This window comes from Vanellus vanellus (genome assembly GCF_965231255.1).
Source record: "Vanellus vanellus genome assembly, chromosome: 1".
Classification (NCBI taxonomy): domain Eukaryota; kingdom Metazoa; phylum Chordata; class Aves; order Charadriiformes; family Charadriidae; genus Vanellus; species Vanellus vanellus.
In genome coordinates this window covers 103,379,006-103,392,900 of record NC_138905.1, presented here as the reverse complement: position 1 = coordinate 103,392,900, position 13,895 = coordinate 103,379,006, and the positions used below count along the sequence as shown (strand labels likewise).

Below are 13,895 nucleotides of genomic sequence, written 5' to 3'. Positions count from 1 at the left end.
GCATGGCAGCAGCCCAGCTCAGGTAGGGAGCAGGGGCAGGATCCCCAGTTTAAATGCAGCTTGCAAGACCAAGTGCGGGAAAACCTGGCTGAGATGTCTTCCAGCTCTTTCTTCACAGCAGTCTAAATCAAACTGAGTCACACGCACCCTGTCTGGGAGCTGGCTTTGAGCACAGGCAGCTACAGTCCTGGCAGCGGGGAGTGCGCTCTGAGCTCTGGCACCCCCCTGCGCCTTGATTCCCCCAATTACACACAAACACACCCAGTGCTTCTCGCCCTTTTTGTATTTCTCTGCGGCACCTGATTCATGCCGCTGAGTGCAGCTCAGCACTCGATAACCTGTAAACATAGTGCCCTGCTGCTGCCAGCTGCCTCTCCTGGCAGCACGTGCGACTCCAGAGCTCAATGCCTCCTGGCTGCCCTGACACAACGTAAGCCTATTCATAGCACTATCCTTCTTAATGCACCCAAGGACATTTGCCTACAAGAGCTTCTTAGTGACAGGCCAGCAGGACGTGTTTTGCCAGAGTTAATCACAAACTTGCTTCTTTCCACGGTCTTCTCACTTCTCACAACTGTGCAGATCATTCAGAAGACCTACAGACAGGCTTGAAAATACGAGGTCTGCTTGGGCACACACAGGGATGGTTTAAATCTCGAAGTGATTGCTGGCTGCTCGTTCAGACTTTCTCCCGGCTCAGCCACTCTAGACTGTGCTGGCTTGGCTGGGTCACTGGAAAATCCCCAAAAGCCTCAGGATGACAAAAGGACGCGTCCTGAGATCCAGCTGCTGGGGAAGGGCAAATGTCCAGTCGTAACTTCTCTGCCCGGACTTGTTTGTTGACAGTGTCACCAGGAGAGACCCATAATCAGAAGGTATGTGGGTTGTGACAGCTGAGAGGTGGCAGATCCCATGGCAAGAGCAAGGGTTCCTCCGTGTGGTTACCGCATGTAGTACACGCCTGTGTCATGCACGCCAGTGACGGGGATTTTTCTTTACAGGCCAATCTGGCTTTTGCTCCAGCTGCTCTGTTGCCGGGAGCATCTCCCAAAAGCCCTGGTCTGAAAGCCCTGGTTTCTCCGTTCAGCACCCCTCCCTCAACGCCCAGCAGCCCAGGGATTCAGTCCCAGCCCAGCGAAGTGAACGAGACGCCAGTCAGCTTTGATCAACCCCCGGAAGGCACTCAGCTGCAATTCTATAACAAGGTAGGGTATGTGCTAGGATTTCTCCATCACAGCAGGATAAGGCTTGCTTATCACTTGGGGATGAAGAGGAAGAGGAGGCTGTAGCCCTCAGTCCTGCTATAACTGTGCATTTGTAGCCAAGGGAGGAGATCTATGCGCAGCCTTTCAGTGCAGCTCTGTGGAGCCTCCTCGCTGCAGACCTGCAAATGGATCTTCATGGTCCAGCAGCTCCAGCAGCCTTCCTGGCCCAGTGGTAAAGGGAAGGGGTAAAGTGGCAGGACTCAGTCACTTCAGCTCAGCAGTAAATGGGTGGCTGGTAGCACTGTGAGGAGATGGTGCCATGTCCTAGCAAATATCAAGGTTGGCTGAGGTGCAGTTTAGGGAGCCACACAGAGCATGGTAGTTTGCCAGGTGTCCCACAGAGTGCACAGCATTTAAATGAGGAGCTGTAACCTGCGTTCACCATCCTCAGCTGGAGTGCAGACTTATTCCTCAACCACCAAACTGCCGAAAGTAGAAAAGGCTGAATTATTCAAAGTCAGCAGCACCTGCATAATGAACGCAACGTCCTTGGGTTAGGGTCTAACTTAGACAAGGAGCCACATTTTAAGTTGAGACAATGACCTCCAGCACCAGCTGTATAGAATGAGGTATATACTAGGAATCTGCTTGTCCTCTAAAGTAGTCTGTCATCGGTAGGAGCCCTCGTCTCCCTTCCTTTCAGTAGCAGAGCCCGGAAAGTGAAAGCCACCAGCATAGCAATCAAGTTCCACATGGTATTTTCCACTGTTGTGCTTTCCCGCTTTCCAGTACTGTTCTCTTGACTGCTTCAATGTCTGCTTTTCCTGCCTCCAAGGTGCGGACACGGGGATCAATAAAGCGCAGGCCTCCCTCCAGGAGGTTCCGAAGATCTCTGTCCGAGTACGGAGACGGGGAAGATTTAGGGGTCAGCATCACCTCTCCAGAAAATGGTGCCAAGGAAGATGGGGATGAGGTGTTTGGGCCCAAGGGCAAGACAGAGGAGGCAGAAACAGGGAGCAAAGAGCAAAAGAAACAGACGGAGTCTGATGAGAAGCCCCCGTCAAGGAAAGGATCCAGCAGATCAGAAGATGAAGAAAAAAGGGAAAAACAGGCAGAGGAAATTTCTCCTTGCAAGAGTAACACAGGGGATACAAAGGAGGAGGAGGAGGTGTGTCGTGGTGCCCCAGGGGAGGAGAACTCTCCCCAGCCTCCCCCTGGAAATGAGGAGAAATTATGCGAGGGTCCCCAGGGAGAAGAGCAGCAAGGCACTGCCTGTGAACAGGAAAAGGGGGACAAGGAGAAAGAAGAAGCTGAAACGGAAGCTGTAGTGAAGGAGACCAGTGAGAGCACAGATGCACGGAGAACGTCAGACTCTGAAGAAACACCACTGGCACCTGAACTGCTGCAGGATGCAGTGGGCTTAGAGACTGCCAGTGAGGCTCCAACGTCAGCCACACAGGAGCAGGGCACAGCGTAACTGTGATGCACAGGTAAGATGGGTCAGCATGATGAGGGCTCCTAAAATACCAGAGGGTTTTGCTTACTGATGAAAATGGCAACTGTGACAGAACACACCAGCATTTCAGCTGCTCCCCACACCTCGAGAGTATCAAATCCCAAGCCTGCTGAGGCTGCAAGGCAGGGTATTTGAAACAACCAGCCCTCCTGGGTGGTGTCACAGAGAGAGAGAGGATGGAGAAGCAAAGCCGATTCTGGATTCAGTAAAACGGAGAGGGTCTCCTCACCAAGCACCCTGCTCAATTGCTGGTTTGAAAGCAATTTGAAAGTACTTACAGTAAAAAGCACTTTTCCCCAGCAGTAACCATGTATATACTATCGCAATATGCCTCCTTACATATACATATTTATATGTGTGTGCACGTTGTATATATACATGCATGCATACGCATTCTGTCTCTCTATGTGTTTACATGCATATATATATATATTCTGTCTCTCTATGTGTTTTGCTTGTTACCTTTGCCAGCAAAAATAGTGTTTGCACACATAATAGTTTCATGATCAGCCCTGGAAGCATGCAAACACAGGCCTCTGCCTCTTGAAATAGAAGAGGACTTCCACTGGTTAATGAGGGGCTTGTTCCATGTAGCTTCTTACGTATTCTCGAACCACTGATCACGTAGCTGCAGATGCCTGAAGAAATACCTCATTCCACCTCAACCACCTGTCCCCTCTGCAAATGCCTCCTTGGTTTGGCAAGGAGCAACTGAAGGAAGCAGGCTGGTGTTCAGGCTGCAGCTTGCCTTTGCCTCCGAGCACAGAAACTAATAAAGTACCCCCACATCACAGACTCCCCAGCACTGTATTTACTTAGACTCATGATTATTTTTCATAATTTCCTTACTTTTCCCCTCTCAAAAGGACCCAGTCAGGGCACAGGAGACTTAATATGTGAATAGGAGCCATCTAACCCAATCAAGGTGGAAGCTACTGGAAAACCTTCAGTGGCAGGAGAGGAGCAGAACACAGATATCCCCCGAGGTCCGGACTCACCCCAGAGCTGAGTGGCTGCTTGCTGACTCTCTGCTTTGCACCATCATATTTGAGGACAGTTGGAACAAGAGACTGGCTTACAATGGCTTCGGAGTTCAAAACTGAGGTGTTGGCTGCTGTTCCTCGGTGATACTTGGGGACTGAGAGACCTGATACATGCTATCCTGGAGCCGACAGCCACCACCACTCCTGGTCCCTATGCTCCTTCATCCTGCTCCAAAATGTCTTTTTCTTCTCCCCTGCATTGGTCTTAGATGAAGTTCATAATTACATACATACCTGTATGGTGCCTTTTTGGTAGCTTCTTTTGAAATATTTTGGGTTTTCAAATTTCATTAAATAATGTTTTAACAGTAGGAAAAAATGTTTTCTCCATATAATGCTGTATGGCAGACAATGTGAACCCTGAACACTCTTAGGACATTGTTCATAAAGCATAAAATCCCTTTGAAGTGGGGATTGAGCTGGCTGATGTGGGAAACAGCCAGCTGTGGTAGGCAATTCTTCTGTGTGCTTCAACTTGGGGGAAGTTGTGCTTTTAGTGCTGGTGGAAAGTAACAACCAACAGATTTGATGCACAGAAAAGATAAGCTGCGTAGGTCAACAGGGCAAGTTTTCTTACCTGACTTTGGGCTCCAGTGCAGATTTAGAAGGGCTGCCGGTCTGTCAGTCACTTCCAGACCCTATCCAATCTTTTGATTCTCTTTGGAGACTTTCAGTTTGTGGCCACTGAGTGCCACTCATGATAGAAAGCATCCTGGCTTACTGGAAACACTTGATTAATTTTATGTACGTCAAAGAAGAGATCTTAGGTGCCTGAGTTTCCAGTCGTATTGCCTGACTGAATATGGTTTGGTGAAGGTCAGATAGCCAGTTCCTCCTAAGTACTTAGGCATTGTACTACATTTGCATTCACTCTTAGGGTATTAGTTAAGTCATGGGTCTAGCAGTTGCTAAGTCAAAAAAGCTTTTACATCTGGAGAGTATTTGTTGCCTATAAGAAATAAGTTATTTGGGGAAAGATAGATAGCAGACCCTCACCTGACCAGTTTCCTGACAGTAGTGCTTAAAGCTGTATCTGTATACAGAATAAAAAGCTGCTCTGGCTCAAGGCCATGGGGCTCATGCCCATAGCGTGACATGGAGCTGTGGACAAGTCTGGGCTTACTGGAGACAGCGAGCCAGGATTGTCAAAAGCTGAGTCATGGAGTCAGCTAGCTGTTAGGCGGTGTGAATGGTCAGAGGCCAGTGCTTGAACCTGCCACCAGCCACCTAGTACGTGACAGCACAGACACAGCTACAGAGACCAAGGGCAGAACCAGCCAGCTCTTCTTCATCCATCACAAAGCTCCCCTAAGCAAATGTTAAGCTGAGCAGAGTCAGAGGCTTGGGTTGTCCCTGGACAGGTACAAGCATTTTACACAACACATCTGTCCTCAAGCAGTGTTACAAAACTGATGGTTTTGAGGGCTATCCCCTTTCTGTTCACCAGCTCTAAAATCATGAGGAAAGAAGTGGCTCTGTGCCCTGCCTTTCTTTGCCCCAGATGAGAGCACTGAGGTGTCATTTGCTGAGAGCCAGCGGCATTGCCCCTTGTGAAAATATGACCCCCACATCTTTTTGAGCCATATTGTGGAACATTGTTGCCATTTAATCCATTTTAATCTGTTTGTTAGAGCTTGTATTCCAGGGCAGGCTGCAATCATTTGCTGTACCCTGTTTCTTCTCTCAGCAGTGTCCCCCATCTGGATGTGAGTGATTGTGCCTTACTGTATATATAGATATACGTGTGCCTGTTTAGAGAATGGGTATGTGTGTCCCAGGCAAGGGAATGAAAATCCGAGGGAGAAACAGAAGAAATAAATGGTGGAATAAAACCAACCCAAAATCCGTGTGTTTCTTCCTGGGGAGATGAAGGAGCCTGAGGAAGGATGGAGAGAGCTTGCAGCAGCAGGCAAAAGAGGGGTGGGATTTCCACTGCCATTGGAACAGTTTAACATTCAATTTTAATTTAATTTGTGGCATTTTTTACTTTTGGGGAACAGCGATAACCAATGTGCTTAATCCATAAAGGAAGGTGTTCTTTGAGGCAAGCAGTGACACTGGAGACTGCCACACTCACTGCCCCAGCCCTGCAGGTATCAGGTGTCTAGGAACTGAAGACAGCAAAGCCATCCAGCTTACTGCCATTTCTCCAACAGTATCCTTGTTCAGGGGAAGCATAAGAAAACAAGGTGACACACAGTGACCCTTCCTGTGAGATTTCCCAGCTCTTGGCAATTAACAGTTTAGAGACTGTCTGCGCCAGAAGTTGCATCACCATCTTCCTCCTTGATGGCTTTACAAGTTGCAGGAAAAAACATGCCCGTTTCTCAGCTGAAGACATCCACACATCCCTCTTGGGGTGATGGTCGCTCAGGCGGTGCACAATTCTTGCCCTGTCTGCAGGTCAAGTAAGAGCAATTATAGAAGAGAGTCCTTAGGCAGCATTAGCGTCATGACACTGCAAAAGCAGAGGATATATGTGTGCATGTATCCCTGCCCCATCTATACTATGAGGAAATGTTGGCTTGGGCAGCACGGTCTTGTATCCACAAAGTGTCGAGATTCGAAAAGTTTTGACTGAAATGTAGACCACAGCTTGGCTTGGTGTATAGGGTGGAGGTGCCTATTCAGACCCATACATATCTGTCAAATTGCTGAGGCTGGAGTGTATAATGTCAGGTGTAAGAACACTGGTGGTTGAACAGGAAAATGCCCCCAGCAAGAAAAAATTGATGTAATTTATGGAATTCCTCTGATGTGGATAGTGCCTCAAGAATTAAAAAAAAAAAAGCACAAACCTTAAAGCCCAGAAGACCTTTAAATTGGGGGGCGGGGGAGGATGGAAAACAGAGAAAGAATAAAGTGGAGAAAGGAATGCAGCACAAGAGCAAAGAGACTTGCAGTTGTGTTTGGCTGGATTCCTGTTGTTTTAATGGGTTTTTTTTGATTGAACTGTGTTTAAACTGTAGTGTGAGCCACATGAAAGTGTTGGATGGGTAAGGACTGAGAGCAATTACTGATGGGAGGAACAGTGTTTTTGGAAAGACCAAAGATGCAAAGGAGGCTGGTACGGAGGTGTGGAAACACAAGGGTGAAGCTTGAGGGTGACAGGAGGCATTAACGGGATACAGCACATCAGGGACAAAGTGGGACCAGAGAAGCAGGGTGGAGCGGGTTCAGAAATCTAAGGGAACACTGCTGGCTCCTCTGGGCCCCAGCACCCGAACAATACACCCCCAATGCTGAGGCACTTTTCACAGAAGCCCAAGGCCCTTTGTTAAGCCATTTCCCCTGCAGACTCCGTTGTGCCCAACAGCCACTCCTGGGGCCAGCAGCTGCAAGGGAACCACAGGCCTCCACCTCACCCGCTTGTGGGGCTGCCATGCGAGGATTCGTACACACTTGCGTGCGCAGTGACGTGTGTATCCCCCTCACAAAACCCCACAAGGCAGGAGGGTGCTGGGGGTGGAAGGCCCTGTCTGTCTGCCTGCCCCGCTGTCCGTCTGTCGGTCCACCCGCTCCAGTGAAGGGAGCGGAACCCGCCGCCGCCACCCGCTCTCACACCCCGAGGGGGCGCCGTGCCCAGCGGCTGGGCGAAGCGCGAGCCGGGATAAACCAAAGCAGTTCGGGAGGGGAGGGAGGGTGTCCCATTCCCGCTCCCCCCCTTCCCATCCGCTGAGAATGAGCTCGCCCGGCTTCGAGCCCCACTGGCCGTGCCTGCCCGCCACGCGCGTCAGGCGCGAGCGCGAAGCGGGGGGGCGGGGCGTTCCTCCCTCCCTCGGAAGAGCGCAGTGGCGGTATCTGCGCGGGGGAGCGCCGCGGGGGCCTCTGCCCCGCCCTCCCCCGGGGGCTCGGAATCGTCTCTACCAAGCGGAGCCGTAGGGTCGGGGGAAGGACGATCCCACAGGATACTCTGGCGGGGGAGGGGGAAAGGGGGAAGGGGAAATCGCAGCAGCCTTCGGAGTTAGGAAGAGGAATGGTATCTTCCGAAGCGGCGGGCAGAACCATTGGGAGTTCGGGGAGGGAGGGCAGGCAGGCCCACGACGGCGCTGGGCGGGGGAGGGTGTGTACCGCTGGGCGGGAGGAGGCGGGAAGTGAGTGAACTGCAGAGCTGGGAAGGTGGTAAGGGAGAGCGGCTCGTTGGTCTAGGGGTATGATTCTCGCTTCGGGTGCGAGAGGTCCCGGGTTCAAATCCCGGACGAGCCCGCTAGGAAGGGGGGCGGTAGCACCTCCTGTTTTGCCGCCGCGGTGATACCCCTCCATTCTCCCGCTGGTTTTGTTGCTGCGGCGCCTCAGGCCCGTCCGCAGCGAGAGGGTGGACTGGGGGAAGGAGCCGGTGCCGGCGGGAACGGTGGGCTCCGCTGTGCTTGCGGAGGCAGAGCCAGCGTGGGGGATCAGAGGTGGGCCGTGGGGGATGGGGAGCAGCAGCCCTCTGCGGGGGCGAAAGACGAGAGGGGTGACCCCTTCTTGTGAGTTGTTAAGCGCTTATGCCTCGTATTAAAAGGGAACGTGCGTCTCGTTGTAAGTCCTCTCCGTGCCCCTTGACTATGTGTTTATGTGCCAGCCGGCGCTGCCTGCCCGCGGAGCGGGGCGGGGAAGGCGAGGGGGGCGAGTTCGGGGTAAAAAGGGCAAAAAAGGAAAAGGTGGGCTCGTCCGGGATTTGAACCCGGGACCTCTCGCACCCTAAGCGAGAATCATACCCCTAGACCAACGAGCCGCCATGTGGAGAGTGTTTTCTCCCTTCCAGAGGAAGGGTCGAGTGCTGCCGTGCGGCTGGGTCTGGCCCGGTGGCTGTGGGGGGCTGCCCCGCAGCGGGAGGCGGTGCGGGCCTCGGTCTGCGCCGTCGGCCGGAGCAGAAGCAGGCTGCGGGTACGGCCGGGGATCGCATCGTGCCGGGCCTGAAGGCGCTCTGCCGCCGCTGCTGCTGCCGCCGCGCCTACGAGCCCGCAATAGAGACGGATGAGAAGGTCCCAGAAAAACAGGGTTACATAAACGTGAGGTGGTAAACAGGCTTCGTGACAGCCGGGCGTTCGCCGGCTGGTGCCAGCCGGTAATCTGACTCGTCGCAGCAGCCCGCAGGCAGCGGAGGCCGAAGTTTCCCCCCGGCTTCCTCAGGCTGGGAGGCCGCGACCCCTGTGTGTTACCTCAGCCCGTGCCTGGCCGGGCAGGGGGTGCCGGTGAGGGGCGGGTGTGCCAGCCGGGCAGCCAGCGCTCGCAGCGGCCTGAACATCTTGCCCAGCCGGCGCAGCGGCCTCGCCGGTGCAGCCAGAAGCCCACCAAGGAGCGGTCAGGGTTTACGGGGATGGTTCTTCTGCGGTGGCCTTGTTGGGACAGCTCAAACAACTCGGTTGCGCAACCTGTCCTTTTTTGCGGTGCTGCGTATTACTAATGAGGCACCTGTGCTGTTACTGCGTGTGCTGCTGCTCCCCAGGCTTCTTCCAATGACTGTGGCAACCCTATCTACACTTGCGTGCAAAATCTGCTTAATGTACGGCTAGCCATTAGCTGCAGCAGTCAAACCACAAACCCCAACCAAAAGAAGGGAAGTTCACGGTTCATTTCAATAATTTAAAACAATACTACAGCCAAGCAGTGGTGATGTTACTTTCCTACTTTACAGGTGACAATATTACCTGCACCTGTTTAAACACCAGTCGTCTTACAACAAACATTGATGCTGGTCAGGCTAGAGGTCAGTGCTACCTTGGCTCTTGTATCTGTACAGTAACAGTCACTAAACTAGTTTTGCCTATATTCCAGAAACTGGGGGGAAGGTAAGAGGAAAAGACAGGAAGATTAATTGCTTTGATTTTATGGGCTTTTTTATATATTAAGATTATCAAGAATACTTGTGGCTCAAGCCGTTCTTCAGCATCAGTTCAGTAGAAGAATAGCTCATCATTAGCATCATTTTCCATTGTAAGGTTTCCTAAGAACACTTATCCTTGCACAGTGGGTAATCCAAGACATTCTTCTTAATCAAATTACAGGAAAATAATTACCAAACTCTTCAAGTACCATATGCAATTATTGTGCTGCTGCCAGCTCTGAGTTTTGAAAGAACCACTGCATTTCTGTTTAACCAGAGTAAACATAAATGTATCTGCCAGTCAATTTTTCCTCTGCTAGTTGGGAGAAATTATAATGTTGTAATACACACCCAATACTTTCCTTTACAAATAGAGCCTGTTTTATCTTTCTCTCATGTTCTTCTCTTACTGTTCCAAAATGAGCATGTTGGGTGGGGTATTTTTTGCAGGAATGCATATCTCTGCGAACTAAACAGTGTCTACTGCTCAGTTCCTTGAGGAGGTACAGAGATGCAGGCTAAATAGTAAACAATCAAACCCATTAAAAATGTAAAATCAGTCTGAATATATTTGCTTCTCCTTCTAGAAGATGTTACCCTTATTTTGTTTGCCATCACAATCCTGCTTGCTTTCTCTAGTAACCTACTTGAGAGCTCTCCAAAATAGTAAGATAACAAAAGTCTGAATTTCTAACATAACCAGCGACCATGAAAAAAATTATTTAACCTCCTCCTCAGTGACACACACTTTCTTAGATCTTCCTTTTCTGATAAGCAGAAACAAAAAAGACATAAAAGCATTTTTTCCTTCTCTTGTGGGACTGAATGCTGATTTTACTACAAAGCTCAGAATCCAATTAGGCAACTTGGCAACAGCCTGCCAGGTGGCTGCTGCGGTCTCTCCTGCCCCACAGTCTGGGCAGTCCTGCTCTGTCACTTCTGCTTGTCTGACCTTACGGGGAATGGATTCAGCGTGAAGAAAAGTGACTCCCCCCCTCTCATTTTTGTTTGTTGCCAGCTAAATGCGCTGAATTATTATGAAATTTGGTAAATACCAGTATTACCAGTAGGCAGAGAGTAACGTTGCATAGCTAGAAGGAAAAAGGATGGCAGCAACTACAACTTTAATTGGGTTAGTTTACCAGGGAGTTGTGTGCTGAGATGAGTTAAGGAATTGTGTCATGCAGCTTGTAGGCTCTGCATTTAACAGCTTACTCTGAGAAACATTCCCAGTTGTTTTTGTCACAACCTTAATAGTAACATGTCACAATGTGTAAATGCAATATATGTTCCTCAGGAGAAATTAGGTTTGCTCCAGCACCTTGCTTCCTCTTCTGGAAATAGCAGAAGACAGTATTTTGATCATTACTACCTGGAAAATAACTGGTCTACAGTAAATAGACCAGATACTCTCCCAGATGTTCTCTGCATTGAACAGCAGTACTACCGTACAGCGAACGGGGCACTCGTAGGGCTGTACCTGTGACAACGTTATCTCAGCTCTTTCAGGGAAGGGAGAGGTTGTAGGAATCCTCTGGCAAGGGGCACGCGTGGCCAGATTAAGTACATAAAAAGAGAATGCTTGAGCTCTGTGAAAGTCAGTAAATTTGAGAATAAGAAAAAGAATATTTAAAAAAAACCCAAAACTTTAGGTTGGCTAACTTGAAAAAAGACAAAGCTTGGCCTGTTCAGGGGGGTCCTGGTTTGAGCGACACAAGACTAATTTGTCTTCCAATGCCTGAGAAAACTGCACTTTTAGAAGACTCCAGTGTCTGAATTTGTGAAAATATTTACTTTGTAGCCAGCTATGGTATGCAGGTTTCAAGGTCTCGGTGTTTTTGAGCTTGCCAGGTGCAGGGATGAGGAGGAGCGAGACCCAGGCACTTGACCCAAGCTGGCCAACAGGATTATTTCATGCCATGATCGTCACATTCCATATAAATTAGAAAGTTTGCTGATGAGTTCTCTCTCCCTTGATGGCTGCCATCCTGAGAACTTTGTGCCCCGGTGCCGGACCCCTGAGGCCTTCCCTTCCTCCCGAAGATGTAGCACTCGCAGTGTCTGACATTTACTGTCCACTGCTGGGAGCACACAGCTGCCTACTGATAGCATCAGCTGAGTATAATCCTCATGTATTTTATATTGCTATTGGGATCAATACTGGTTCTTTAGTATTATTAGTTATTTAGTCTTATTCTATCAAATCTGTTTATATTTCAGCCTCACGGGTTTTCTTGTTTTCCTCGATTCCCCTTTCCCAGGTGGGGAGGTGTCATCAGGTGATAGTTGTCTAAACAACAATAAATTGTTGTGGGTTTCTCAAACGGTAACAAGGGGATTGAACATATTTTTAAACTGTGCAGTACTGAAAGGCCTGAAGGTAAATAGTGAACTCTGGGTATTGATGTGCTTCCACATTGGTAGAGCACTTCCAGTCCCTGAGGAGAGCTGCGAGGGTGGCTGGAGGTTCCATGGAAAGGAAGGGCTCCGAGGGAGTGTTGAGGCTAATAGGGCTTGGCATGAAAGGCTTGTCACTGCATATCAGCTTCTGCTCTATTTGGAACCTGGGGATATCGATCAGTTGGCTTTGAAGTCAAAGGGACTAAACAAGGTGGTAACCAAACAAGGTGATAATTCCCTGTGATACAAAGAGTCACCTGTGTTCATCTTTTTCCCAGTTGCTGCCCTGGATTTCTGGCAGGCTGGGGTTCTAGAAAATGCGTACAATGATTAGCTGAGGAACCTGCTCCAGAGCCTCCTCCTGGGGTGTGAATACACAGTTACATTTTCAATCCCAGGAGAGCTGTGAACCTGCAGCACAGCTGGGAAAAAAAAAAAAAAAAAGTCTGCCTGTGTTTTTACGGGGCTTGCTTCATCATGGCCCTCCACAACATGGCAGATGGTAGCAGGGCTTTCTCATGGCCTCTTTCATCTGCAGATGTGATTAGGTGGCGGGAGAGTGGCAGAGAAACTGTGGTGGCACATGCAGCTGGGAGAGGACCAGCATCCACGAAGCACTGGGCAGGAGCGAATGGAGTACATTGCAGGTCTCTGCAGTCCCATGGACGCAGTGAGCAATAGCCTTGTGATATGGCTAACTTTGGGCAACTTCTTTTGCCAAGCTATGTATTTTAATGAAGAAACATCTGCAAAGGGCTTCCCAAAAACTCTGAAGCAGGCATTTTCAGGCGAAAAGCAAAGGTGGTTATACAATCAACACAGCAGGAGAGCTTCTGAAGGAGCCTGTGCTTACAGGCAACACACAACAAAACAGGCTCTCTGAGGTAACAGGGGAGGACAAGAAGGATGTCGGTGGAGGTGGAGGGAACCCACCCTCATCCGTGCACACGGCAGCCCTCTCCCACTTCCCCGGCAGCTTGGGACAAGCCCTCGGGGTGCACACTTGTCAGCTGGCACCGTAAGGTGCATCCAGAGGTGGGGGCAAACTCTTCTGCCAATGCCCACCAGAGGCTGGGGCACCGAACAAGGGCCGCAGCCTACTCCCGCTGCTGTTTCTCTTTGGAAAACCATGCCAGGTGAACGCAGGGCAGGAACCTCACCCTAGCCGCCATGCTGTGCTGCCACAGCAGCTGAGCTCCGCCGTGCTCCTCGCCGGCCCCAACAGCGACAGCCCCACAGCTCCTGGGTGGATCCTGACCTACAAAGGCACAACTCCCGCCTGCCCCACTGTCGGTTATTGTATTTTCTGACGCACAACAGGCAGATGCCACCGAAGGCACTCGGATGATCTTTCCACGCAGGCGGTTAACTCGGGCAGCACCACAACCTGAGGAGAGGGCACTCGACTGCCGCGGGCTCCCCCGCTGCGTCCCTGCGGGGGCACGGCAGCCAGCGGGTCGCCCCGTGGGCGCGATGACGGCAGGCTGATGGCAGGCAGGCTGCGGCCGTACGCACCGCGCCGGCACGGGCTCCTCCTACTGTCTGCAGGGGCCGCAGCGTTTGTCAGCGGCCAGACCCGGCGCTTCCAGGCCTTCCCCCCCGCCCCGGGCTGCATTGAACCGGGGGCAGCTCCGGCGCGCCCGCCACACCCTCGACAGCGCCCCTGCAACAACTCCCGGGGAGGGGGAGCCAGCTACGTGCCCGGCTTGAGGGGCGGGCTAGTGCGTTCCCTGCTCGGATAGGGCGTCCCCACTTGACGGATCTCTCTTTTGACCAATCCTCGGGCAGGAGCGGGGCAGGAGCGGGGCGGGGGCGAGGGGGAAGGCAGGAGGTGTGTGCGAGTGACAGCGGCGGGGCCCTATCCCGGCGAGGGAAAGGGGCTGGGGGGCGCGGGGGGGCGGGCCCGCGGCCGGGGGCGGACA

The 13,895-nt window shown here is 51.3% G+C and overlaps 1 protein-coding gene across 1 annotated transcript in view; it reads left to right on the top strand.

Annotated features, from left to right (window-relative positions):
• RCSD1 (RCSD domain containing 1) overlaps window positions 1–5,593 on the top strand; it is a 35,378-nt gene extending 29,785 nt beyond the window's left edge. The window contains exons 5-7 of the mRNA XM_082479782.1: window positions 1,002–1,205; window positions 2,041–2,695; window positions 3,588–5,593. Of these exons, the coding sequence (XP_082335908.1) occupies window positions 1,002–1,205; window positions 2,041–2,682 (846 nt within the window). The 3' untranslated portion in view covers window positions 2,683–2,695; window positions 3,588–5,593. The remainder of the gene's footprint in view (window positions 1–1,001; window positions 1,206–2,040; window positions 2,696–3,587) is intronic.
• Window positions 5,594–13,895: the final 8,302 nt, after the last annotated feature.